Here is a 27018-nt window from a genome sequence, read left to right as displayed (position 1 = left end):
TTTAGAATATGCTGGTTTTAACAGTGGTAAAAGTGTCTTTCCTATAGGAAACTGCTAAATCTCCAGGCCTGCGGGGACATGCAGGGGCCTCTCCCAGAGGAAACTTGGACAGTGTTTGCTCCTCTTACTTGGACAGATTCTTTCAACATCTACGAAAGTGTTATTGTCTCCTTGATACAATCTGGAGCCACCTGGACAAAGAAAACCTCGATCTAGAAATTGTTCACATCAGATTGGCCTATGTGGCCAGCACTGTGACAGATTGTCTTGGTTGATGACTGGTGTGGGAGGGCTCAGCCCACTGAACAAAACCATCCCTAGGCAGGTGGCCCTGGCCTGGGTAAGAACCCTAACTGAGCATGCTCCTGAGGCCGAGCTAGTAAGCAGCACTGCATTGCTCACCTCTCTACTCTGAGTTTCTTCAAGGATGATTTGTGATTTATTTCTTCTCCTAAACTGACTTGGTTATAGTGTATATCATAGCAGCAGACACCGAAAAGACCATAATTGGTACTGGAAGTGGAGGATGGTGATAGGACCATGTCATTTTGGGGGAGGATTGTGGATGCATTTGGAACCTTGGGCTGGAAAAGCTGCTATTGTTGAAGCTTGGATAACAACATTGAGAGTAATGCAGACTGTGAAGACTGGGTTAGTGAAGTTTCAGAGGGACATAAATATAGTATTGGGACTTTTATTGTGATATTTTGGTTTAAGAATGTGTGGTTTCTTTCTAGGTCTGGCTTTCCTTACTTAGGATGCTTTGTTGTTGTTGACAGTGGCGGTTATGTTTTATTTTCTTCCTAGTTCCATCCATTTACCTTCAAATTTCATGATATGTAATAATTCATTGTGTAAATGTACCACATTTTCTTTATCTGTTCTTCAGTTGAGGGACATCTACATTGTTTCCAGTTTCTGGCTATTATGAATAAAGCTGCTATGAACACAGTTGAGCAATGTCTTTGTGGTAGGATGGAGCATCCTTTGGGTATGTGCCTAGGAGAGATATAGCTGGGTCTTGAGGTAGATTGATTCACAATTTTCTGAGAAACTGCCACATTGATTTCCAAAGTGGTTGAACTGGCTTGCACTCCCACCAGCAATGAAGGAGGAGTGTTCCCCTTGGTCCACATCCTTGACAGCATGAGTTGTCACTTGTGTTTTTTTATCTTAGCCATTCTGAAAGGTGTAAGATGGAATCTCAGAGTTGTTTTTTATTTTCATTTTCTTAATGGCTAAGGATGTTGATCATGTCTGTTAGTGTTAGTGTTTTTGTTTGTTTGGTCTGGTTTTTTTTGGGGGGAGATTTGGGGGGGTTGGTTTTTGGGGTTTTTTGTTTGATATTTCACTGCTGAGAATTCTTTGTTTAGATCTGTCAGTTTTAATTGAATTATTTGGTTTCATTTGTTGATGTCTAGTTTCTTGAGTTCTTTATGTTTTAAATATTAGCATTCAGTCAGATATGGAGTGGTGAACATCTTTTCCCATTCTGTATGCTGCTGTTTTGTCCTTTTGATGGTGTCTTTAACCTTACAGAAGCTTTTCAGTTTCATGAGGTCCCATTTATTAATTGTCAATCTTAGCACCTGCACTATTGATGTTCTGTTCAGGAAGTTCTCTCCTGTGCCAATGAATTTAAGGCTATTCCTCACATTTGTTCTAGCAGGTTTAGTGTATCTGACTTTATGTTGAGATGGTGAGGTCTTTGATCCACTTGCACTTGGGTTCTAAGCATTATGATAGATATGGATTTATTTATATTCTTCTACGTGCCAACATCCCATTAGACCAGCACCATATGGTGAACACGCTTTCTTTTATACATATCTTTGGCTGCTTTATCAAGAATCAGATGTTCACAAGTGTGTGTTTGTACACCTGAGTCTTTGATTCAATTTCGTTGAATCAACCTGTCTGTTTTTATGCCAGTCCCCTGTGGTTTTTATTACTACGTCTCTGTAATACAACTTGAAATCAGGGATGGTAATACCTCCATAAATTCTTTTATTGTACAGGATTACATTAACTATCCTGAATTTTTTGTTTCTTTGTTTTTTCCCATATGAAGTTGACTGATATGTACTCACTTATAAGTGGGCAAAAGCTGTAAAGGATAAATCATGCTACAACCCACAGACCCCAAAAAGCTAAATAACAGGAGGGTAAAGGGGGAATGCGTAAATCTCCCTGGGAAGGGGAAATATAATATATTTCATGGGGGCCTGGGCATCTGAGGGAATGGAGAAAGAGGGGTTGTTTAGGGTGGTGGTCCCAGGAACCCATGACGGTGACCCTAACAAAGACTCGTCGTAATGAGGGATATGGAGCCTGAATCGTCACCTCCTATAACCAAACAAGGATTTCAGTGGAGCTATTGCGACACTGATCTAGCCACAAAACCTTCAACCTCTGTCCTGCCTGCAAGATGTGCGGGGGTAAATGTGTTGCAGAACTTGCAAGTGATCAGCCAATGACTGTGTCAACTTGAGCCCCATGCCACAAGAGGGAGCACATGTCTGACACTGTCTAGAGGACCAGAAACCAGAGTTCACATAGCCCAGAGACTTAGGACAGAAGTAAACATGACCAGAAAAAAAGCCAATGAAGTGATTTCTAACGATAAATCTGCTATACTTGTAGTTCAGTGCTTAGCATAATTGTCATCTTAGAGACTTTAACCCAGAAAGAGATGGGATCAGATGCTGAGATCCACAGCAAACTATTAGGCAGGGCTCAGAAAATCCTGCAGAAAAATTCAAAAAAGGATTGTAGGAGTCAGAGGTGTCACAGACAACACAAGAAGTCAGCCCACAGAATCAACTAAGCTCACATCACAGAGACAGAACCAAGAATCGGGAGGCTGCATGGGTCTGTGCTATGTCCTCTCCACATATGTTATGGTTGGGCAGCTTGGTATTGTTGTAGGACTCATAACGGTGGAGTCAGGGTCTGCCTCTGACTCTTTTGCAGGCTTTTTGGACCCTTTTCCTCCTAGTGGGTTGCCTTGTCCAGTTTTAATACAAGGAGCTGCGCCAAGTCTTATAGCTTGATATGCCATATATGGCTGATATCCCTGGGAGGACCAGGAAAGGAGAAAACGTGGATCTGGGAGAGGAGGGAGATAGGGAGACAGGGACTGCGGGGAGAGGAGGGAGGGGACACTGTGGAGCTTCCAGCTGCTGCGCAGAACCCAGAATTAAAGGGGTCATTTGGGAAATCTGAGAAGTCGCATCATTAGGGAGCAGAGTTAGGTTCCAGGAAGAAAGTTCAGGTCCATATTAGTGAAGTTACATCCTGATGCAATGGAAGCCCCAAGTCATTAGAGATTTTAGGACCGTGAGATACTGACCAGGACAGCAGCACGTATGTATGTATGTATGGAGGGACCCCAGCCTGATCCTACTGCAGCATGTATGTATGTATGTAGTGACCCCAGCCTGATCCTACAGCAGAACAGGCTGTGTGTGCTACAGACAGCAGAGCTGGAGGTCTGGGGCTTCCCAAGCATTTGGAGCCCAGAAGATCATGAGTGATACCAAAGTGCTGGACACTATGCTATATACTGCTAGAGCTTGCTTACATTGATCCGATTGTATTTATGTCCCAGCTTTTTCCTTTTCTAATAAGAAATTATGTAACTTAATTTCATTCCTTTATATGAGCCTAAAGATATGAGATTTCAAATTTATCTTAAATATACACAATAAGAGGAAAATGGAGAGATTGTGGTATAGCCATGTGGGCTGGGGAGAGGGCTCAGTAGGTGACATGCTTGCTGAACAAGCATGAAGACTTAGGTTCAATCCCTAGCACCTCTACAAAAACATGGGCATGACGCTAGGTGCCCATAACCCCAGCACCTAGAAATGGTGTAGGAATATTCCTAGCAGCTTGTCACCGCCCCATCTAACCAGTCGGTGGGTACCATGTTTAGTGAGAAACTTTGTCTCAAACAATTAGGTGAGGAGTGATCTCTGGCCTCTGCAATCACACACGAAGGAGCAAATACTCTCATATACATGAACACGCACAGGTACACACACACACACACACACACACACAGAGAGAGAGAGAGAGAGAGAGAGAGAGAGAGAGAGAGAGAGAGGAGAGAGAGAGTGAACTATATAGCCATGAGATGGATAATCTGGACATAATGCCCACACATGACCCTCAGAAGTATAACACTGAGAAAAGGGAAAGAGAAAGTTCCAGAAGAATTGGTATGAGCCTGTGTGCAGAGCTTCCCGCAGCATACAACACTCAGCCTTCTATACACTTATTACTGATAGGCAGCAATTCATGGTAATCAACCAGGAAAACAAGGAATTACAGGAAAACATTCAGGAAGGTCATTACTGGAGTGTAGCAGAGGGTTAGAAAGGGTGGACATGGCTGCATGCGGATACCACTGGTGTGTGTGCAGTGGCATAGGATGAGCAGACATGGACACGTGGATACCACTGGTGTGTGTGCAGTGGCATAGGATGGGCGAACATGGCTGCATGCGGATACCACTGGTGTGTGTGCAGTGGCATAGGACGAGCAGACATGGACACATGTGGATACCACTGGTGTGTGTGCAGTGGCATTGGACAGGCGGACATGGCTGCATGCAGATACCACTGGTGTGTGTGCAGTGGCATAGGATGGACGGACATGGCTGCATGCGGATACCACTGGTGTGTGTGCAGTGGCATAGGATGGGCGGACATGGCTGCATGCGGATACCACTGGTGTGTGTGCAGTGGCAGAAGACTCATTATTCTCTTCTTGTCATGGTGCAGATATGCACAAGCCTGAGGTTAAAGATGTGGTGAGACCCTGTTGAAGATGGTAGTAAGACAGCTAACTGCTGCCCTCGCCTGACTCTATAGAGACAGAGGATCAGCAAGGAGGACAGTTCGTACACTGCCTCTCCTCATAGCATGTCTAATAAGTTGGTTGTTATTAGCCTTGTTTTTACAGGGTAGTTAGTGAAAGTCAATGTGTGAAAGCATTAAGCTCTAATTGCATCTCTTTGAGCAGGGCTGTGACCTGACACAGTCCACTCTTTCATGGACTCCTTGATGTTGGCTATGGTCTGTCTTTCTGTCTTTCTCTGTCTACTTCCACTCCCCTCCCCCATCCTCTCTCTCCCTCTCTCTCTCTCTCCCTCCCTCTCTCTCTCCCTCCTGCCCTCTTTCTCTTTAACCTCTCCATGTCCCTCACTTTTCCTTTTTCCTCCCCACTCCTCCTGCTCTCTTCCATTGACATATTTTCAGTGTTTTCTAAAGACTAGGTGACTAAATTATAAGGTTTTTACAGATATGTGATTGATTATTTTCCTGGAAAGGAGTAGCCTGTGGATCCATAGCGCCTCTGATAAGATTGACATATGCCCACCTTCCCCACTCACCATGAGGGGTCAGGTCACAGAAAGCTTCATATTGTATTTTGCTCCAGGTTGGAGCTATAGTTCTTTAATCAAATCATTTAAATTGTGACATGTGACTTTATAAATTATTATCAAAGGGCAGATTAGAGGGGAATGCGTATAGAAAGTATAGTAAGTATAATATGAGAAGATTGGTAATTAGAATTACGTAAGTGGCCAAATTTCAGTAAGATTTTGCTAGAATTTATTCAACATGAGCAGAAGCAAAGTGCTTAGTATCAGATCCTCCCACAAGGAAAGACCGCCTCTTTTTAAGCTCACCAAAAACATTTGGTGTATTATACCAATGGTGAACATGTCACCCTGGAGGCAGCAGCCACCCCAGCCTGTGTGGACACTTGGTTCTCAGTCACCTGACCAAGTGTTGTTTGCTCTTCTGCAGCATCCATTGCATCCACCTGCAACGACCCTGGAATGCCTCAGAATGGTACCCGCTACGGTGACAGCAGGGAGCCTGGAGACACCATCACCTTCCAGTGTGACCCTGGATACCAGCTCCAAGGACAAGCCAAGATCACCTGCGTGCAGCTCAACAACCGTTTCTTCTGGCAGCCAGACCCTCCTTTGTGCATAGGTACTGGGCCCCGGGAAATGGGAACACCATGCCTGTAAATTAATGCGGTCTATGCTTCAGATATGTCCACTAACCTTTTCTTTCTTCAGGAGGACATTTCAGGAGCTTCCTAAATGGCCTCGGGCTCTCCGAGACAATGCTGAAATTTTATTGCAAACCTTTACTTTATTAGATGAAATAAAGGACGTGGTTTCCTTAATGTACAGTAATTGACATTTATCTAACATTTCTTGTCCTTAACAGATCTTATGTAAATATATATCCACCAATCCAGACTTAGAATTTTTATGTGGCTCAAAATTTATAAGCCGTCTACTGCTGGCCTCATTCTTTAATATAAAACACATCTTCAAGCAAAACCTGCTACTGAAAAGCACTTTATCTTTTTAGAAGTTTAGCTTTCTATAACATCTGTACATTTTAGCTAGAATCCTGAAAAGCAGACATATCCCTTTTGGGGAAAATGAAAGTAATAAAATTGTGTATAACACAATTAAAATTTCCCATTCAACTTATTAATGTGGTAACAAATGGCTTTGCCAGCAACGGTCTTAATAAGCATCTAAGATGACTTTTCACAAGTATGATTTTAGAAAAACAGATTTTCATCTAAAACAGGAATTACCTGTAAATTATCCTTCATTCTGTTAAATAGTTTGACATAAAATACCTATTTAGAGTATTCAGTCATAATTCCTAAATGAAATTTAACCAAACCTTAGTTTAATTGCTGCTTCTCGATATTCTGCTTGAAAATGAAGAATTAAATTGATCTGTGACAAAAGGCTGTGACTGGATAGTGAGGGACCGGCTCATGGCCTTGGAGACAGATGAGTCAGGAGCTCTGTTCACTAACAGCTGGCCTGGAGGAAAACAGCCCCTGTTCAGTAGCCTTCTCAGCTGTGAGAACAGTGAGCCTTTGATTGCTCACTCCCCTAACAGGAGCCTTGTGACACTTTGGATATTTTTCAAAATAAAGTAGATACAGCTGTCATTGTACTTTTTCTTTTACTTTGTGAAGGTCCCTGCAAATGGAGCTTCTCCTTCTGCCTTTTATTGTTCAGCTCAATTATGTGTGTGTGTATCTGGGTTATATGTATATGTCTATATGTCTGTGTTGTATGTGTATTATGTGTGTGCTGTATTATGTGTGTGCTGTATGTGTGTATCTCTGTGCCTGGATTTTTTGTGTGTCCATGTGTTTGTTATGTGTATTATGCACTGTGTGTATCTATGTTGTATGTATATGCCTATACGTGTAGTGTGTGTCTCTGTGTGTGTTGTATGTGTGTCTCTCTTCCTGTACTTTTGTGTCCATGTATTTGATATATGTATTATGCATTGTTGTGTGTGCATATGTGTCTCTGTTGTGGAAATAAAAATGTAATTTTCTCCCATTTTATATTTTTAATCTCATGGAGGAAAAGCTTAAAAATCAACTTTAAGTTAACCTCTCAAAGGCACTTAATCCTTTCTGCATTCAAGGCATAGTTGTAAAATTTGACCTCTTCCCTTGCTCTTCCATAGCCTTTGACACAACCAACTCCCAGTTACCTAATTTAGAGCAAGCACTAAAGAAACCAAAGCTCAGCAGAAAGCACTCACTGTCCTTCTGGGTCTCGAACAGCACTTTCCAAGGGCAGATGGAAATCATCTGTAGCAATTGAATAGTCAAGTATTTGAGGGGCCAGACCTGCCCACAAGCATAGATGCTATGTGACAGGAAGACAGATGCTATCGCTCCATTACACTGTGAGTTTCACTTTTCAGACATGAGGGCTGTGTCCCCTGCAGCATATTTCCAGAGTGACGCCTCAGCTGACTGTGGACTAGCACCCACATAAATCCTTTACTCTACAGGGAACACTTTAAAACCGCTATTTTTCTTATTAGGAGATAATGCATGTTTATTGCAGGCATTTTAAAAAAGCTATAACATAGCAAGTTGTGAGGAAAGGTATTGTCTTTTTACCCAGAGACAGTTCCTATTAACAAACATACTCCAGTAAAATTCATAAGCATATGTATATATTTTGCTTTAAAATATTTTTTAACATGTCCTGCCAGAATACTAACTTAGCAGTGCACGGTGTTTGGGGTGCTATTTTATGTTATAAACTAGATTTTTAGTGACTATGGGGCATCTGTGAGCACAGCTCCTGTCTCATGACACTGGCGATGTGATGCCGTATAGTATCTCATAAGTGCAACTTGGCAATGTTGGACTCACTATTTCTGTACAAGTGCACAGTCAATTCCCCACTTATGAAGTCAACCATAATAAAACAGACTTTGTAAAATACACATGATTGTGGGAGAATAATGTCTTTCTTCAAATTTATTTCTCTAAGATGCTTTTAAAAATTTGTATCCAAATGTTTACACCAATGATGGTTGTCATTACCCATGCTTACTTTCTCTAATAGGAAAGTCACAACTTAGGATGATTTTAAACCTTCTTCTATGGTCAGAAAGTGATATGTTCTTCTTGTTTTAATTCACACTTTAGATCAGACATGGGTCTGAACCTTATCTTTACATTTGATTACTGGCTGTGTGATTTGTTTGTTTGTTTGTTTGTTTGTTTCCTATCCCTTTCCTTTGTCATCAATGCGCTCTGCCTTCTGAGTGTTAACTCTTTTTCTGCTCAAGCTCCCCCTGTATCCCCCCAGCACCCCACAACACACGTAACACACATTTCCCAAGATCTGCTTTATTATCCCTCTTCTATTTCTTTCTTTCTGAAGGGCCCCTGAAAATGGAACTTCTCTTTTTGGCCTTTTATAGTTGAGCACCCCCCCTCTCTGTTGTATGTATTATACATGTGTATGTATGTGTCTCTCTGTGTGTATTATATGTGTGTCTACGTGTCTGTCTTGTGTATGTGTCTTTGTATGCTTTGTATGCATGTGTGCTGTATATATATGTGTATGTATATATGTGTGTATGTATGTGTTTCTGGGTCTGTTTTTGTATGCTGTGTATTAAGCGTTATATATGTGTGCATGTGTGTGCTGCAAGTAGATATGTCCATGCCTGTGTGTTATGTGTGTTTGTGGGTAAATAGGTCTACACATGTATGTGTGGTTGTGCTTACTCATGCATGTGTGTACATGTGAAGCCCAGAAATCAATGTCAGGTGTCTTCTTTAAAAATCTTAGTTTTTCATAGCCGGACGTGATGGCGCACGCCTTTAATCCCAGCACTCGGGAGGCAGAGGCAGGCGGATCGCTGTCTACAAAGCGAGTCCAGGACAGCCAAGGCTACACAGAGAGACCCTGTCTCAAAAAACAAAAAAAAACAAAAAAAAAAAATCTTAGTTTTTCAAACTGAATCTCTCTCTCTCTTAGCCTGGAACTCACCTGTTTGGCTAGACAGGCTGGATGGCAAGGCCCAGAAACCCACTCATCTCCACCCTCATACACCATCAGGAGCTACAGTTGTCCATGCACAGCTTTACACATGAGTACCCAGGGAGCGAACTTGGGTCCTCACACTTGCACACAGTGCATTTTATTCATGAGTCTTCTCTTCAGCAATATAGCTGGGTCTCAAGGGATGAATGTTCTAATTGGAACAGCATGTCCTGTCCCTCAAAACCCTCCAGTTTTGCATTGCTTAGTCTCTTTTCTTAGGGTCCAAATTTTACAGAGCTCTAAAAAGTGTTCACTTATCTTCAGTCTGCCGCACACACTATTTTAATGGTTGGAGCTACCCATGACCCTCAGGATGATTATTTAAGGATGCCTCACTGAATGGTGTGGGTGTTACAGTGTTTTCTGCAGAGATGCTGGTTGCCTCATTAGAATGGAGTTCTGCACACAAGCTGGGTGGAGTGGGAGCTGACCTGTGTAATGGGCGTGTGTGTGTGGACAGACCTGAGGATGCTTCGAGCATACAAGCCAGATGGAGTTTCTAGAGTGTCTGAACTGCATCTTCTAAACTCTAATTGTGTCTAAAAGGTTTTATGAGCTCCCTAATTAAAGCCTAATGAAGCTAACATGAATAATTCCAGACCCCGAGAGAACAAACGTGCCAAAATAGTGCTACTTAACACCATTCTTGGCATTAACACTTTCATTTGGTGGAGCGCCTGGGACCAGCAGGAAGAACCAGATTCCCTTTTGTTTCCTTTAAGTCAATATTTGAATCATACTCTGAGCACCCTTCTGTGACAGTGCCCCAAATCTGTCACTTTGCATCTTCCAAGCCCTGCATGGAATACAATCGTCTTGGCTTTCAGGTACTTCCATGCTCTACATCAGTAAGGCTGCCCTATCAGACCCATGTTCTTAAGCTAAATGCTGAATTATCCATGGCAAGTGCTGCAGAAAGACTCCCAGTGAGAGCAATGAAGGGGCCACCTGATGATGACCGCATCATTATTAAGAAGGACCTTCACATAAGCACACATAAGACTTCATAGTCTGCCAACACGTCTCCCATAAGTTGAGTGTGCTCCTGTGGTGTTCATAACTTGCATTGACGAGACTGAGTGAGTTTATCACACAAAACAGGATGATTTCATTGTATTTATTGTTTTTTAAAAAGTGGGTTTTCAGGAATGTTAAGTGGCTGTTTAAAGGCCCAGTCATGACTAAAAACTGTTGACTACAATCTTTTATCTTCTTTTACTTTATTTACACAAAGCAAATCCTTATTTGTGGAGGGAGAAAAGGGTGACTAATTAGAATATTTCATTATTTATTCATAAATATACATATATTTGTATTGTCAATAATATGAACTATCTGTAATGTGAGAGGAATCTGTGGTTTAATTAGAGGGAATTTTTTGAAACAACTTAGTCACAAACCACAGAATTTTCCTAAAGAATCATGAAATCCATGACAGCATCAGCGCCTCAATGTGTAAACATATATATATTTCCAGTGTTTGAACAATGCCCATGTAGTAGAAGATCTAATGGAAATTTTATTTGGCACATGAAATATACTAAATATCTTCAGATCCTAGGAACAAAATTATCCCACCTGATAATTTTTGTATAAATGTGAAGGCAGACTAGGCACAGCTAGTGACTGTAAGGCTAGCTCAGTCCTCACCATGTGGAGTTCTTTAACTATAATATCTAATCACTATGACCAAGCATTCTCTCTAGGGTCAAGTGTTAGACAGACAGAAAGACTGCTCATTATGTCACTCAAAGCCCATGTTCTAGAATGTTCTCTGACTTTGTAAACTGGTGAGAAATGGCAACAGAATTACTAGGATAATATGGTGACATCCATGAAAGGTTTATATCAAGTTTTGTGTATGAGCACATACATGTACATATGTGCATGCATATGTAGCGGGTCTGAAGGTTAAGTACACTCCTCAATTTATTTGAGTAAAATGTAAGTTATTGAAAGACATTTTGTCAGTTGTAATCATATAAAACATAGCTGGGGGTATAGGCTTATGCCGGAAATCCTTGTGCTTGGAAGGCATGAGAATCATGGTGGCTTCAAGGATAGCCTGAGCTAGTGTGAGTTCCAGGATAGCCCAGACTGTAGAAAGAAAAGTAAATAACAGATAGGTAGGTAGGTAGCTAAATACAGATAAATAGATGGACGATAGATAGATAGATAGATAGATAGATAGATAGATAGATAGATAGGTAGATAGATAGACAGACAGACAGACAGAGTTTGAAATTATCTGAAAACAGGATGAGTTATAATCTAAAATCCTCAAGGATCACATGGAAAGGTACGGACTTTGTGGGCTTCTCTAACTTGTCTCTACATTTGTAGGCAAACTGTGTCTTTGATGGAAGCGCCGCCAATTGCACCCTTCTAGAAAGAGCTGTCTGCCTGTGTTCAGCATTCTGGATGTCTGCCCTAACTTTCCCCCTGTGACTTTCTTCTGTGACAGCTGCTTGTGGCGGGAATCTGACGGGCCCTGCTGGAGTGATTTTATCCCCTAACTACCCACAGCCGTACCCTCCAGGGAAGGAATGTGACTGGAGAATTAAGGTGAACCCGGACTTTGTCATTGCCTTGCTATTCAAAAGGTACGTCTGGTGCAGACTACCTCTTTTTAGTAGGACTTTAATGCCATGTCCCACTCAACTGCATTTGTCTCCTCAGTACATCCAACTTTACAAGTAGTTAGCTGCCAGCTCACTGTCTGTTAGCTATCCAGACAGAGGCAGGGTGGCAAGAACGGGGAACGTTGCCATGATGGGCAGCCCCTCTGCATGTAAGACACACATGAAATCCTCTCACACACTAACCACCTTGCCCTTGGTTTGTTATGTACATCCAAACTTCATTTGCAGAATATCAGATAAGTTGTTAAAGAAACATGCTGTGAAGATGCTTGAGGAAACGCCTCCTCAACATCCCATTTATTTTTTTTTATTTTTTTATTTTTTATTTTTTGCAGTCTGCGAAGGCTGGTTTTCCACAGCTTGCTCTGTCTGGCAGTCTGCAGGGCTGTTGCTGTCATTTAAACTGTTGGGATAAAGTAGAGATAACAACAGAAGCCTCCCCAATCTTTGCCTGATCTTAAGTTTGGACTCTAGACGTCAGTGTCTAGGGAATGGTCACTCACGCCTGCTATACAAGGTGATATAAGTTTAGCACTGTGAGGATTCAGTAAAGTCAATTCCACTGTGGTTATGGCTTAAATGTGATATGCCCCTTGTCTACTCATGTCTGAAGCCTTGAGCAACAGCTGATGGTTCTGTGTGGGAGATGTTTGGAACCTTCTGAACATGAGGCCTCCTTCATAAGCATATGGTCATATAGGTGGGGCTTGGGGGTTTATAGCATAACCCTGCTTCCATCTAGGCTGTTCTGGGCTACCAAGATGCAAGCAACCCAGACCATAACCTCTGGCCTTCATGGATGGAGCAATAAACAGCCATGCCTTCTGCAACATTAGGAATGATAGCCACTGAACTACAACCTAAAGCAAATCATTTCTTCCATTGGTTACTTCTAGCAAGGCAATTTTTCACAGTGATGTAAAAGGGTTTATACAATACTATATTATCACATTAGTATTTACTATGTAGTAACTAAATTTTAGTGAATACTGAGATCTTTTCAAATAATATGCTTTGCTTTTTTAAAACTATAAATGTGATATTCTGAAAGGTGAATGTCTGAAGGGTAAAGGTCTTGCTAGCTGGTGTCTTAACCCATCAGAAATAAATGAAATTAACTATTCGATTTCTCTGCCAGGGGACAGGCTTCCTTGCCTAGGATTTTGAGCCCACACGTGCCCCCCCCCACCCAGGGATGCTGACCTCCTTCACTGTCTCAGATTCAGTATAGGTTATGGGTCTGGGATAGGGTATTAGTTAGCAGGGCACATTTCCCTGAAAGTGCCTATACCGATGATCAAAAGAACAAATACTTTCAGGACACTTGGCCAACACACAGAGTAAGTTGCACCGGTAGACACAGCCATGTGATTGTTCATTGCAGAACTTGGTAGATCTTCCTTAAAACCTGGATGTTATCTGATTCCTGAGGACAATGAGTAAAGTGACCATCAGATATAAGCAGAGCCTTGCTACTCAGTTTCACACCTCTGCTGTGGCAGTGACCAATGATCAAAGCTACCAAGGAACAGCTTGTTTGACAATAATGACATTTATGGCAGGAAAGTTCCTTACTGTGTTTTACACACCTCTATGAAAGATGCACAACACAGATAATCATCAAACTCTTGCGTTCTTCTGAGCCACTAGCTTGCCCTGGATCTGTTTAGCTTTATATTATTGTAGCTGCTCTGAGCTGAAAGTCTGTGTGTTAAGATGAGAATCATCCTACGACTTGCAACCTAGGATCCATGTATGTGGAGGATGGGGGGAGGAGTTGTCAGAAAGCTGTGTAGGGACAAGGATGCTCAAAGAGGAGGAATCCAAGGTGCACTAATGAGGCCCCCATGTGTGGACATCAGCCACAGTCTTCAGAGGCCTCTCTTAGAGTCAGGTGACACACAGGACTCTTTCAGAAGACTGAATTTTGGTGTGTTCTTATGGGTAAGAAGGGATTCTGACTTTAGAAATATTGGAGGAGGGCATTCTAGGACCTCACGTAAGTGTATGCTGGTGTTGGTGATTGTGGGTAGCAATGCATATCACTGTACCTGTGTACTGTATGGTAATGTTGATTCACAGGGACTCAAACTTTCAAAACAGACTGGGTAAGAGCTAGGAAATTACTAAGGTTTATAGGTATATAATGCTATGGTAAGTGGAAATAAGCCTGATTATTATAAAGGGAACTTGAATTAATTATAAATTAAGCACCAGGGTTCTATGCCCGAACTATTTTATGTTTAAAAAGAGATTCAGCACAGAATGTGTTTTTCCCTTTCCCATGTCTGATTGCATTTAAGTGTTCAGTAGGTAATTATGATCATAATCACATTGCTAGACATTGGAGATGGTACAGGACCAGATTCTAGAATCATCCATGAAAATGACCATGACTAAAATTATTCTTCCAATAAAACCCTACACAGCATTTGTGATTACACCAAATCCCTGAGTTTTGGAGCCTTTGCCCTTCCTTCTTCATGTCTGACACCCGCAGCCTTACAAATACATTTTAAATTTACAAAATTTGTAAATTTGTAAATAGATATTTAAAAACACCAGTGATGTTCCTGTGACCCTTGAGAGCAAATAATTGAAGTCTTAACATGGACTGGATGTTGGTATTAGAAAAGAAGAGAAGAGAAAAGAAAATAGGGAGAGAGACACACACACAGAGAATGTGGAAAGGAAAGGGGGAGTAAAGGAAGAATAGAAAGATTGGTTAGAATATTCAATGTAGTGACATGATAGAAAATGTTTGTGCTCTGCCCATACAAGAATCATAAATATTGGCTCACTCACCTAAGGAAACAATGACCATTACAGGTTTTTTTGTCTTTGTTTTTTGGGTTTTTTTGAGACAGGGTTTCCCTGTGAATCCTTGGCTGTCCTTGCTTTGTAGGCCAGGCTGGCCTCAAACTCATAGCAATCCACCTGCCTCTGCCTCCCGAGTGCTGGGATTAAAGACGAGTGCCACCACACCCAGCTGCATTTCAGTTTTTAATGTAAAAATTAACCAATGAGAGGCTTTTAATTTTTAATTTTTATAACCTTTATAATTTTTAACCTTTATAACATAAAGCAGTACTAAGTACATACATCTTAAATCCCAAAATACCCACATAAGAATCAAGATTCAGTGGGAATCTCATTTTTGAGCCTGGCTTTTCTCAAGTTGATGGGGACAAGGAAGGGTGCCACACCCCTGTTACTATTATTTGTTTTCTTTTAACTCCATTCAGAATTGTCTACTATTGGAGATGTTGGCCATTACATAAAAACACTGATAGTGCTTATTACAAATGATGCTTCCAATTCAACACGACGATTAGTGTTGTGTTTAATTTTGAATATTGTAATCATTTAAGTTACTATACAAAAGCAAACTAAACTGCAACGTGTTCCCCAAAACTTAACTCTGAGACACGAGGTGAGTCTGTGTTGGGGATGTCAGTGACACTCTCCTTCCGTCCAGCTTTAGCATGGAGCCGAGTTATGACTTCCTGCATATCTACGAAGGGGAGGACTCCAACAGCCCGCTGATTGGGAGCTTCCAGGGTTCTCAAGCCCCAGAGAGGATCGAGAGCAGTGGTAACAGCCTCTTCCTGGCATTCAGGAGTGATGCTTCTGTTGGCCTGTCGGGCTTCGCCATTGAATTTAAAGGTGAGGGATGAGATGGATTTGTGGGGAAATCAGCTGGCACTGGGGCTGCTTCTGCTGTCAGGATGTCTTGGTGAGATTTTGTATCTCACACACATGTTTCTGATCTGCATGCATGGATCGCTGTGTGTGTGTGTGGGGGGGGGGGCTTCCTGAAGAAGAGATCCCCACCTTTCATGTGCTAAAAAGTATTTCCAGTTCCAATGGAAAAGGAGACAAATCTGAGGATAGACTATGGCATGCTTTGATGACATTTAAGAATCATGTGGTATGTGTTAGCATTTTCCAAGAATTAAATTCATTGAGATAGTTTTGTCTCAGTCTTCCCTACTGAGACACGATTCATTACCCCTGTGTCTTCCTTACTTATGGGCACAGGGAAGACGAGAAGATCTGGCCCCAGCAGATCCTCATGGGTGCTTTGGGTTCTATTGGCATCCAAGGAAAACAGAAAAGCACACTAAAAACACTCCACCCTGAGCACTTTGACTATAGTCCATGAAAACAAATACCATTCTGCAATGTGAATTCATATGTGAAGGAAGGGAGGGAGAGGGTGAGAGAGGGCAATAATAAGACAGAGTTTGGCCTGATATTATCAATAGTAATGAGGATTTGGGAAAAAATAAGTAAGTAGATAAATAAATAAATAAATAAATAAATAAATAAATAAATAAATAGTGCTTATTCAAACTAGTAATTTAACTTGTGAAAATTATAAAATAAAATGAAGGTACATTTTATCTTAGTCCCCATTTTAATGGATTTATATTGCTTTATATGGATCTAAGTTTAAAAATTACTTAAAAATCTCAAAATCCATAAATAGAAAGGTCTTTCTTAAAATACATGGTAAAAATCACACAGTTGAGCCTGTGCCTTTGGAGTAGAAACAACTGTGTTTGTGAGCAGTGAGAATGGTGCTTATACATTTGAGCCTCATCAGAGGACATGTATGTTATGAAGACTGTAGATGGTCTTAGTCCTGGTCTGTGATAGCTACAACCCGAAGAGCTAATCAAGCCAGGGTCCGCTAAATGCCAGATATATAAAGTTACACTATGAAAAGCCAGAGGTGAGGGAAGCCTCTTCATATGAGTCCATTGGTTCCAAACAGTCACCCTTTATTTAGTATTTGAGTTCTTAATGTTTGAAACATTTTCTTGAAGAGTCAATGGGAAAGACTCCTCCGGGGCTAACAGAACTGGTGCCACCACATTGTCAAAGGTAAGTGAGCAATCTCAGGCTGCGTGTAACAGACTGCAGAGATGGTTGATAATGTGATGGGCCAGGAGGGGTCCCAGGGCCGCCACACCATGCAGCCACCCAGAGGCCCTAACATGTACCAATTTGCTATACAGCGTGGGAATTTACAAAGGTATTTCTAAGTGGAACAGACAAGAACAACAGAAAACTACACACAGCCATGAAGCCATCTAATTAGAAAGCAGAGCAAAATGTAGCCAGAAACAGAACTGTGATTTATCACTGAGCACCCAGAACTGACAATCAGTAAATAGGACCAAGAGATTAGATGCAGTCATTTGAAAGCAAACCGGCTGCTAACCAGTTCTCAATCAGTGGCATGAAGTGGAGTGCTGTGGAAGCTGTGTCTTACCAAGCCACAAACGGGTCTGAAAGAGACTTATAGCAAAAGATAGAAAGAAAGACAATGCTGTGGGTCTACACTGATTGATATAACACTTTTTAATAAGCTAAGGATGATGCTTACAAGCAAATCTTGGCTTACCCATGTCTTGAATGACTCAATAAACAATGAAATGGGGCAGCTTTGATGTATATGAGCAAACAAGGAATTAAAAAATAAATAAGTAGTTTTATTTTTGTCTTTTGTTCTTTATTTGTATAGTTAGTGGTCTGTGTGGGATTCAAGACTATTACTGAGAATTATACGACTATCAACTACTGTTTGAAATCTCCAAATAGATTTTCAATGACGTGATTGGAGACACTGATCTCTGCCTGTCAGCTGCTTGGTGCGGGACCACCAAGAGCAGAGAAAGGTTTTCAGATTAATCAGTGTTTTTGACCAAAGTATATAAGCATGAATTGCTTTGTTAACTTTAATTAATTGTCACATAAGAGGCTCTGTGTCTACAATGCATTCAGCTATAACATATTGTATAGATTGGGATAATGTTTACCAGAGAGATCTCCCTTTGCTGATGTTTTTCCACAGAGTGTTAGAAATCTAATTGAAAATATTGAAAACTGATGATAAAAAAAATAGTGAAACTGGCCTCTTGTGCTTCCTGTAGGACTCTCCAATTTGTGATATTTGCTTGATATTTTTCCTTTCCAGTAACTATATTTCATTCATGCCCTGAGGGTGTTTTTGAGCCTATTTCATCCTTTCTCTCTCTGGCATACCCGACCCTCTCCATAACACCCTTCCTCCTGAAGTTAATCATGGAATTGCTACATTAAATGATGAACTACATCAACTACATGAACTACATAGCCAAGAAGAAGTAAATTTTATCCCAGACCAAAAGTACCAAATGGAATTCAGTAAAGTACTTATATGTCACAAAGTTCCTTGCACATATGACAGACACTTGATTTTCTGTAGTAGATAAAAGAAAGCATTCATGAACTTTTTATGGAGATACAATTTTCAAACTCAAAGTTTATGCTTTGAAGCAATCCCAGGGCCTAAACCAGTACAACGAACCCCATTACCACCCTCCTTTCCCTCCTATACTACCAAAGAGACGGCCATAACTTTGAGTTGATCGTTGTCCTCTGCCTTCTACAACACTCACTGGGAAGGCTGTGAAGTTCAGCTCCTCCAACAGCAGGCTCACTAGGCACTCTCACTGGGGATGTGTTTACCAAACAAAGCACAATTGAAGTCTAAAATTTCACAGAACACATGTCTATAGACAGATGCTCATTGAATTGATGATATTTTAAATGACCCATTGAAGCAGAAAGTGGAAAATACTGAGGTTGGCTGCATAGCGACAAACTCTGGTTGTCCCGAAAGATTGTATATGGCACTAACACTGGGTTGTGCAGTCAGTGGCTACAGGGTTAATGCACACTAGTGTGTCCTAGTGACTGTCCTGCCTTGATCTGAACTTCATTCACCTCTTACATTGCAGAAGGGACAGTAATAACTGACATTGAGCTCAGCTCAGTCTGGCATGTGCCACTCCCTCATTGAGTCTCTGCAGTTACTGCAATTAAGATGAAAGCAACTGTCACCCACCAGATATAGTATTTGACACCTATCAATCAGATGCCATTTTCCTGCTAAGCTTGACAGTCTCCAGTATACAATACCAGCCACAAGAACTTTAACTTAGAATAATTTCTGAGTTTCATACCTGAGTCTGTCCGTGCCGCGAGGAGAAGCAGCACTTGATTTTCAGGCACTCCACAGTTTTCCTCTTTGCAAAGCCAGATTATCAGTTTGTGAGAGCTTTTGGACAAGTTCACAGTGGGATGAGTCAGAAGCAAGTTGAAAGTGAACCTCACATTTTTCTCAATCAGTTTTAAAATGCACAGCAATTAGACCATCAACAAGTCATAAAACGCACATCACAAAACACCGTGCTCTTTGGTTAGATGAACATAATTTTATATCACTCTGTAATAAAACGTAATTTTAAAAACAGTAAATATAATTTATTGGAGAAGATTTCCCTGCCGTGAGCCACTCGGCTAGCATGGTCATTGGCTGGTGAGTGACTATTTCTAAGCAGTTTTCCCACACTGGACACTCTGGGAGGCCCTGAATGAAATAAGAAAAAAAAAAAAAAACAGAATGACTACACATAGATGCACTAATGGTGCGCATGCTCTTTCTCCTTCAGAGAAGCCACGGGAGGCTTGCTTTGACCCTGGCAACATAATGAATGGCACAAGGATTGGAACTGACTTCAAGCTGGGCTCCACAGTGACCTATCAGTGTGACTCTGGCTACAAGATTATGGATCCCTCGTCCATTGAGTGTGTGACAGGGGCTGATGGGAAGCCCTCCTGGGACCGGGCACTGCCTGCCTGCCAAGGTACTTCTGACTCAGTTTCTCTTCGTGCTTCTTCCTGCTGTGAAATTTTTTTACTTTAAATATAATCGTAATAGTCCAGGACTATAGTTGAAAGCCAGAGTGGGAGTCACTCACTTAGGCAGTTACTGCCAAGGGCCTAGGACAGTCCCTTTTTTATTTTAAGATTTATTTATTTATTATATATATAGTGTTCTGCCTGCATGTAATGCCTGCAAGCCAGAAGAGGGCACCAGATCTTGTTATAGATGGTTGTGAACCACGATGTGGTTGCTGGGAATTGAACTCAAGACCTTTGGAAGAGCATCCAGTGCTCTTAACCTCTGAGCCATCTCTCCAGTCCCCTAGGGCAGTCCTTAATCAGTTAGTTGTTCTCAATGTGTCAGAACAAGGCAATGTTTTCATTTTATTCACATAGTGTGCAACTTCTGCTCCTGCTTTGTTTAGTTTTTCATCTGATACAAGGAGGTACATGAAAACATTCTGTGGAAGCTTCTCAATAAAGAGAGGAATATAGATGGCAGATCAGATAGATGATAGCAGATAGATAGATAGACAGACAGACAGACAGACAGACAGAGATAGGTGGATGGGTATGTTGGTGAGCAGGTGTATAGAAGGACAGACAAACAAACGGTGTGGTAGATAGATGATACAGTTAGATAATAAATAGGAATGGAACATTTGTAAAGTGAGCTGCTTAGATTTCTTATGACTGAGCTAAAATAAAATAGGTTTCCATTCTTCATACTTATTTTTAGAACTTTGGTTCATAAGCTTTTGAAAAAGCAAATCTTTTTCTGAAATAGCCAGGCTGAACTGACACATCTGAGGTGGGAACAGACAGTGACGTGCCTACGTTGATGGCCCGAGTCACAGTGTCTCACTAGAAACTTCCACTTTGGGAATTAATTTACAGAAATATCCTCCATCTAAAAGGGGAATTAACATTTCCATTTAAAAAGCGTAAAATGGTTGTCTTAGTTGGGATTTCTATTTGCTCTACTAAAATGCCTCCATCAAAAGCAACTTGGGGAGGAAAATGGTTATTTTCAGCTTAAAACTCTTAGATCACACTCTGTCACTGAGGGAAGTCAAGGCAGGAACCGGGAAGCAGGAACTGAAGCAAAGGGCTTGGAGGAACTCTGCTGACTGACCACCTCCCTCTGCCTGCTCTGTCATACCCAGGTCACCTTCCGAGAGGTGACATTTCCCGGAGTGAGCTGAGCTCTCTCACATCAATCAGTAATCAAGAAAATGCACTGCAGGCTTTCCCACAGCTGGACAGGCACATTTTCAACTGGCATTCCCCTTTCCCAAATGAGTCTGGCTTGTGTTAACCAGCCACCACAGTAGTCATGGTAGATGTTTTAGAACAATAAAACGACTCTTGAAATAAAATATCAGAACTAACAATGTGGTTTGTTTAAAAGTTCGTTAAGCATTTCCTGGTTGGCCTTGAATGTGTTAAAGCTGTCATGCTGTGGTAAGAAGGGAGCCTGGCAAGTCACAGCAATGCAGGACTGAGGACAGCATCTCGGCAGTAATAACTCTCTCAACAAATCAGTAACCAGCACCTGCCCCTTAGCAGTACCACAATCCACAGAGTTTATTCATCATGGAAAATGTCCTGTTTGCCCATTAGGACCAAATACTGTGCTGATTAACTTGGAACAGATTAAACATGCTATCTTTGGTTTCTTTCTTTTTCTTTTTCTTTTTCTTTTTTTTTTTTTATGGCTTCAAAATTGCCATATCAATTTTAAATGCACTGTAATAATGTAATGAATGGGAAGGATGCCAAGAGGAAGGGAGGAGGGGAGGAAGAGATGGGAGGAATAGGGAGATTCCAATCAAAACACCATGTATGATATATGCGTGTGGTGAAACTCATCAAGGTATCCGTTTAAGAATGAACCAATATTTATAATAAAAAGAGGCAACGCTCTTAGAAAAAAACTGAACTTTTTCACATCCTAGAAGCAATTTTGAATTTAAATGAGTGGTGATGCCCCTAAGATAAAGCTCCATCAAGTGGTGTAAGAGAGCAGAAAGGGTAAGGATCTATGGGAAACTCACCCCTGAGGCCTCAGTCTCCAGTTTCACAGCTGGAAGGAAAAGCAGGTGTCAGCCCCTCCTGAATATCATATACAAGATGACAGTATTGATGGCTTAACTCACAATCTGAACAAGTGACTGGGGCTCTACTGGATACCAGTGTCATGATTCTTAAAGAGAGCTTTGACCATGTGAGCTAAAGGGTTATCTGGTTTATTCAGAGAAGGAACAGCAAAGTTAGTATATTATTAGAAAAAAAAAGGTCCATACAACCTCATGGTATGCCCCAGTGCATATATACACACATATATAGATATGTTCACATAAATATACACATACATATACACAAATGCATATATACACATGCTCACATGCACACACATGTAGATATTGACATATATAGACATCTGCACATGTATTTACATACACATGTATACACATACAGACATGTATATATATACATATGCATACACACATTCCCACATATGTCCACACATACATGCATATATATGCATATACATGTACACATATACATATACACATATACACCATACATACATATACACTCATACACATACATTCACATAAACACACATACTCACATACATTCATATACATACATGCACATACATGCATGCACATATACACATATACATATATACCTGCATGCATATACATATATATGCGTACATGCCTATACATTTGCATGCACATACACTCCATAATAAGTTCAGTTTCTCTTTCCCTTATATTTCCTCTCACTTTTTCACTTTCTGGTTATGACTCTTATACACACACACATACACACAAGATTTATCTATGTATAAAATAGCCACAAAAGTGTATCCATGACAGACAAAATTAAAACAAACAAAACTTTTAAAAGAGGAAGATTACTTCATTTTGTTTTAAGAACTGATGAGATATTCATACCACTTAGGCAGGTCTGATTAGAGATATCAACTATTCTGGGACCTGTCGCTTTACCCGGTTACCTATTATTCTCTTTAGTAGTAATAGTGGTAGTAATAGTATAGCTATTCTCGTTATTATTTGAACATCCCTCAGATAGGTCCTGATAATAGTGCCAGTCCTTATTTGAGTGAAAAGAGCTTTTGCTCCTGTGGGTCTTTGGCTTGGTGCTCTGGTGGCCCTGGCTGACCGTGCAGAGCAAGCTGTCCACATGATGCTGGCATTTGTTAAGAGATGAGCAGGCTGCGCATGTTCAGCTCTGTCTACTGGGCTCACCTGTCACCTGCAGCTTCATCCTCACAGTACCATTCTCGGCTGGCTTTGTTTTCAGCACCCTGCGGAGGCCAATACATGGGTTCGGAGGGGGTCGTTCTGTCACCGAACTATCCTCATAACTACTCAGCTGGTCAGATATGCATCTATTCCATCACGGTGCCCAAGGAATTTGGTAAGAAGTTGCTATTGTTTTTAATTCATTGCCTCATACTTAGCAGCTAATTCATCTGTTGTTTGGTAAAATTAGGACAAAAAGATGCAAAAGAAATGACATTCATGGAAATGACAGATTGTCTAAATTCCCGTACAGCAATCATTCTCTGATGCTCTTCTACCAGTGGTGTGTCATGTGACCATGTTTCCCTCTACAGTTGCATCTCGACCATCAGTGTGGCCCCACCCCATGTGTCAGGAGCACAAGTCACCTTTATACAGCTGGGGGTGAGGAACAGGGGTGCAGTCACCATCCTTGAGACTTTGAAATGTACAGGCAGAGGAGTCCTGGTTGCTTTGCACCCACAATAGACTTTATATGATGTCGTCTCTGGCTCCTGGCCAGAACTGTTGATGGTCCTTCCCTGGGCAGAGGGGGGCGGGGGATCCAGATGATAGCTTCTGCACTCTTACAAACTATTTTTGTTTTCCTCAATGGTCAATTCTACCCCCCCCCCCCACACACCTAAGTCATAGAGCCACAGTTTCCCTTTATGTTAAAGCATCAGCCACACATTCAGAAATGGAACATATTCATTTTGATGTGAGAATGTACTTGGGATAAAAAAATTTTTAAGTCTTTCTATTATTTTCAACTGTGCACATCTGTATGACTATGTGTATTTGTCCTTGAGGACACTCTGGTTTGAAGGGATCTGACAACTCTGGCCTCCACAAGCACCTGCACTCATATGCATTTACTCACACATGACACACATTTAAAGAAATAAAAGTAAATGTTAAAAAAGAAGAGATCACTGTAGATCCTGAGTTTCTTGTCTCTGCATCCACAATGAGTCCAGAGCTTGCTTTGTGTAATGTGGGTCTGATCCAGTCACTAACTGGGCAGGCAACACTTCCTCCCACTCCTGTTTCCCTGTGTTCAACGAGTGCCTCAGGCCTTCGTGCTGTTCCCCGCTTCCAAGAAAAGCCTAACTAGACTACCAGCCACACTGTCTCCTTCCCACTGTTGCTACTTATGTATGCTAGCAGGATTTCCTTACATCCCACCTTAACACAGACATGCAAGGGTTCAGGCCCCCACTGCTGAAGCACTAGTTAACCTTCTCCCTGAGACATCACTGGTGTGGGGTGACAGCACACCATGCTGGGGTTGACAGTTTTGTGACTTTCTTCTTTCAGCAGGTGAGTTGGACCCATTTGCCCACCTAGGTAGAGAGAGCTCACTTAGAAAAGCTGGTCCAGGGAGGTGCCATAGGCTTTCCTAGATGACTTTTGTGCCCCTGATCCTCCTGATAACCAGATGCTGCCTCTGTGTTTGCTACAGAGCCTGCTGCACTGTTGGGTGTGACAGCTACAAATCATGTTAATGAGTTCTTTACTAATCTCCTAGTTTCCACTGTAAAGTTCATGTCACTAAAGTATTCTTGACAGAAAGTAGGAATCACATGTGCATGACTCACTATTTTTCATAATCAGGATCTAACATACACAGGGTTCATTGGAGAGACTGGAAAGGCGGGGGGCAGGGAGCACATACAGGGGTGATCTGAGATGTTGCTCCTGCTGTAACCTCTGAGCCACAAAGTCCCTAGTGAGCCTCCTCTACAGGGAAAACCTACTGAGACCATGTGCCTGCTTTGCAATGCTCTGTAGATTACATTGCAGATTGCAAGCTTTCGTGTGTGTGTGTGTGTGTGTGTGTGTGTGTGTGTGTGTGCGCGCGCGCTCTCATTTGTAAAGGACCACGTGTCTGCATCTTCAAACATATCCTCATACTAGACTGCCTCCATTATGTTCACTAGCGTATTAATTTTCTTCTACTAGAAATTTTACTCTTAAAACTAGTGTATAGTTCAGTCTCTGGCTCATTGTTTTTTAGAAGGACTTTTGAGTATACCTCACACACCAACAAAAAAGGAATACATTTGATTATGGCTTGTATGTCAATACTGAAACACTGGTTTCTCAAAATATTGTGCAGCTCTTTTATTTCATCAATTGTAACATGTAAACATTGATTTAATTTAAATTTCAACAGATGTTGCTGTTTTCTTGAAGGTAGTGTATTCTTCGAGTTTCATATCTTTAAAAAAAAAAAAAGGTACGGAATAACCCAAAGAAATCTCAGAAATGGGGTTCTAAACAAAGTGCTTATTCTTTTGGCTGGCTGCCAGCCTGAACAAGGGATTCTAATAAGTTTCTGATTCCTTGTCAAAGTATCATAGAACTTGCTTCATACCTAGCTAGTTTTTCATGAATCAAAATATAATTAATAAAACATTAAACATATGAGTGTCTTCATAAATATTTTTATATTATTTTAATATAGTGTTTACTAAAATATGTCTCACTCAATATTCAAATTATTCATAAAGCAATCATTCCTTCCCTGTATTAAAAGTACCAGAAATTAAATAAAACCATTTTAATCACTGAAAACTAAGAAAACACAGAAAATACATTTGTCGGGTTGCTTTTATTTTACTAAAATTTATTTCATGTGTACAAATTTGTGCACCACATGTGTGCAGTGCCTGCAGGAGCCAGAAGAAGGTACCAGAATCCCTGGGACTGGAGTTACATAGAGTTGACCCACCATGTGGATGCTGGGAGTCAAATCCCTGTCCTCTACAAGAGCAACTGTTCCTAACCATTGGGCCATCTCTTCTGCCATGATTTGTGCTTAGTTTTGTAAGACTCCTAAAGTAATGATCTTCTTGGGGGGGGATAATTAATGTGTATGTATGATCTCCCCTTTGCTCTTTTTAAGACAGTGTCCCACCCTCCCCTCATTTTCTAGTGGTATTTGGACAGTTTGCCTACTTCCAGACTGCACTGAATGACTTGGCTGAGCTGTTTGATGGGACCCATCCGCAGGCCAGACTTCTCAGTTCTCTCTCTGGGTCCCATTCAGGTAAAAATTTCAAACTGTTTTACACTGAGTTCCACTGCACAGCTATATGATTGCATTGTACTCTCTCTGTCTCTCTCTGTCTCTCTCATTGTGATAAATAGAAAATTTAATCAGTGTTGAATCTATAGGTCTGTGTGTGCATCAGAAGTCTTTGGTGTCTTTTTCCCTCCCTGGGGGTAAATCTATCGTCCTCTCCTAATTAATTCTAAGCCCATATGTTACACATGCAGTGAGCATCCTTGACTTTGTGGTCCTTGTTGGGCCTTAACACCAGTCCCCACAGATTCTCAGAGACATGTGTCCTGCTTGGACAGCTCAGCATAGGCAGCAGCCCTCACCTGTGGACAAACCCTTATGAGCACTTGGAATCGTTCATTTTTCAGCACTGATTATGTGAACTAGGCCAACTGTTACTTACCCAGGAACAAGCTAGTTGTGTATAACATGGGTCTTAAACCATCAAAGTTAAAGTTTGCTTGTGTTTTGTTTCTCTCTATTTCCTGACTCACGCAAATCTTCATAACTCAGCAAGGCCATATGGTGTCATGCCTACAGATGCCTCAGGTGACAGACAGTAACAGATTCTCCTCCAGTGGCTTGCAGGAGCAGGGCGTGGCGTGGCTTGGGATACTGACTTAGGAGACATTTCCAAAGGTGTTGTGTCTGATTTAAAGGTTAAACACTTTTTATTTCATAAGTGCTTTAAGGTATCTAAATCAGTGTTTGAATTAATAAATTTTCTCCAAATAAAAATTATTCCAGCAGGTAATGATAAAGCCGTGTGAGCCCCTCACATGACTGTCAGTACTTGGGACCCCTGTGTGGTCAGCCATGGGGCCTGTTCCCTGTCCTTCA

At 41.2% G+C, this 27018-nt stretch overlaps 1 protein-coding gene across 2 annotated transcripts in view; it reads left to right on the top strand.

Moving 5' to 3' along the window:
* The window catches only part of CSMD1 (CUB and Sushi multiple domains 1), a 1521983-nt gene that overhangs the window by 1337558 nt on the left and 157407 nt on the right, over positions 1–27018 (top strand). For both annotated transcript variants that reach the window (XM_084758080.1, XM_084758079.1), the window contains exons 27-32: positions 5820–6011; positions 11892–12030; positions 15548–15735; positions 19575–19769; positions 23128–23244; positions 26050–26163. In XM_084758080.1, coding sequence (XP_084614206.1) covers positions 5820–6011; positions 11892–12030; positions 15548–15735; positions 19575–19769; positions 23128–23244; positions 26050–26163 — 945 coding nt within the window. The remainder of the gene's footprint in view (positions 1–5819; positions 6012–11891; positions 12031–15547; positions 15736–19574; positions 19770–23127; positions 23245–26049; positions 26164–27018) is intronic.

The sequence above is a fragment of the Acomys minous genome (assembly GCF_964271855.1).
Source record: "Acomys minous genome assembly, chromosome: 15".
NCBI classification, from domain to species: Eukaryota; Metazoa; Chordata; class Mammalia; order Rodentia; family Muridae; genus Acomys; species Acomys minous.
Note: the sequence above shows the minus strand (reverse complement) of the source record. Positions and strands in the feature narration are given on the sequence as shown.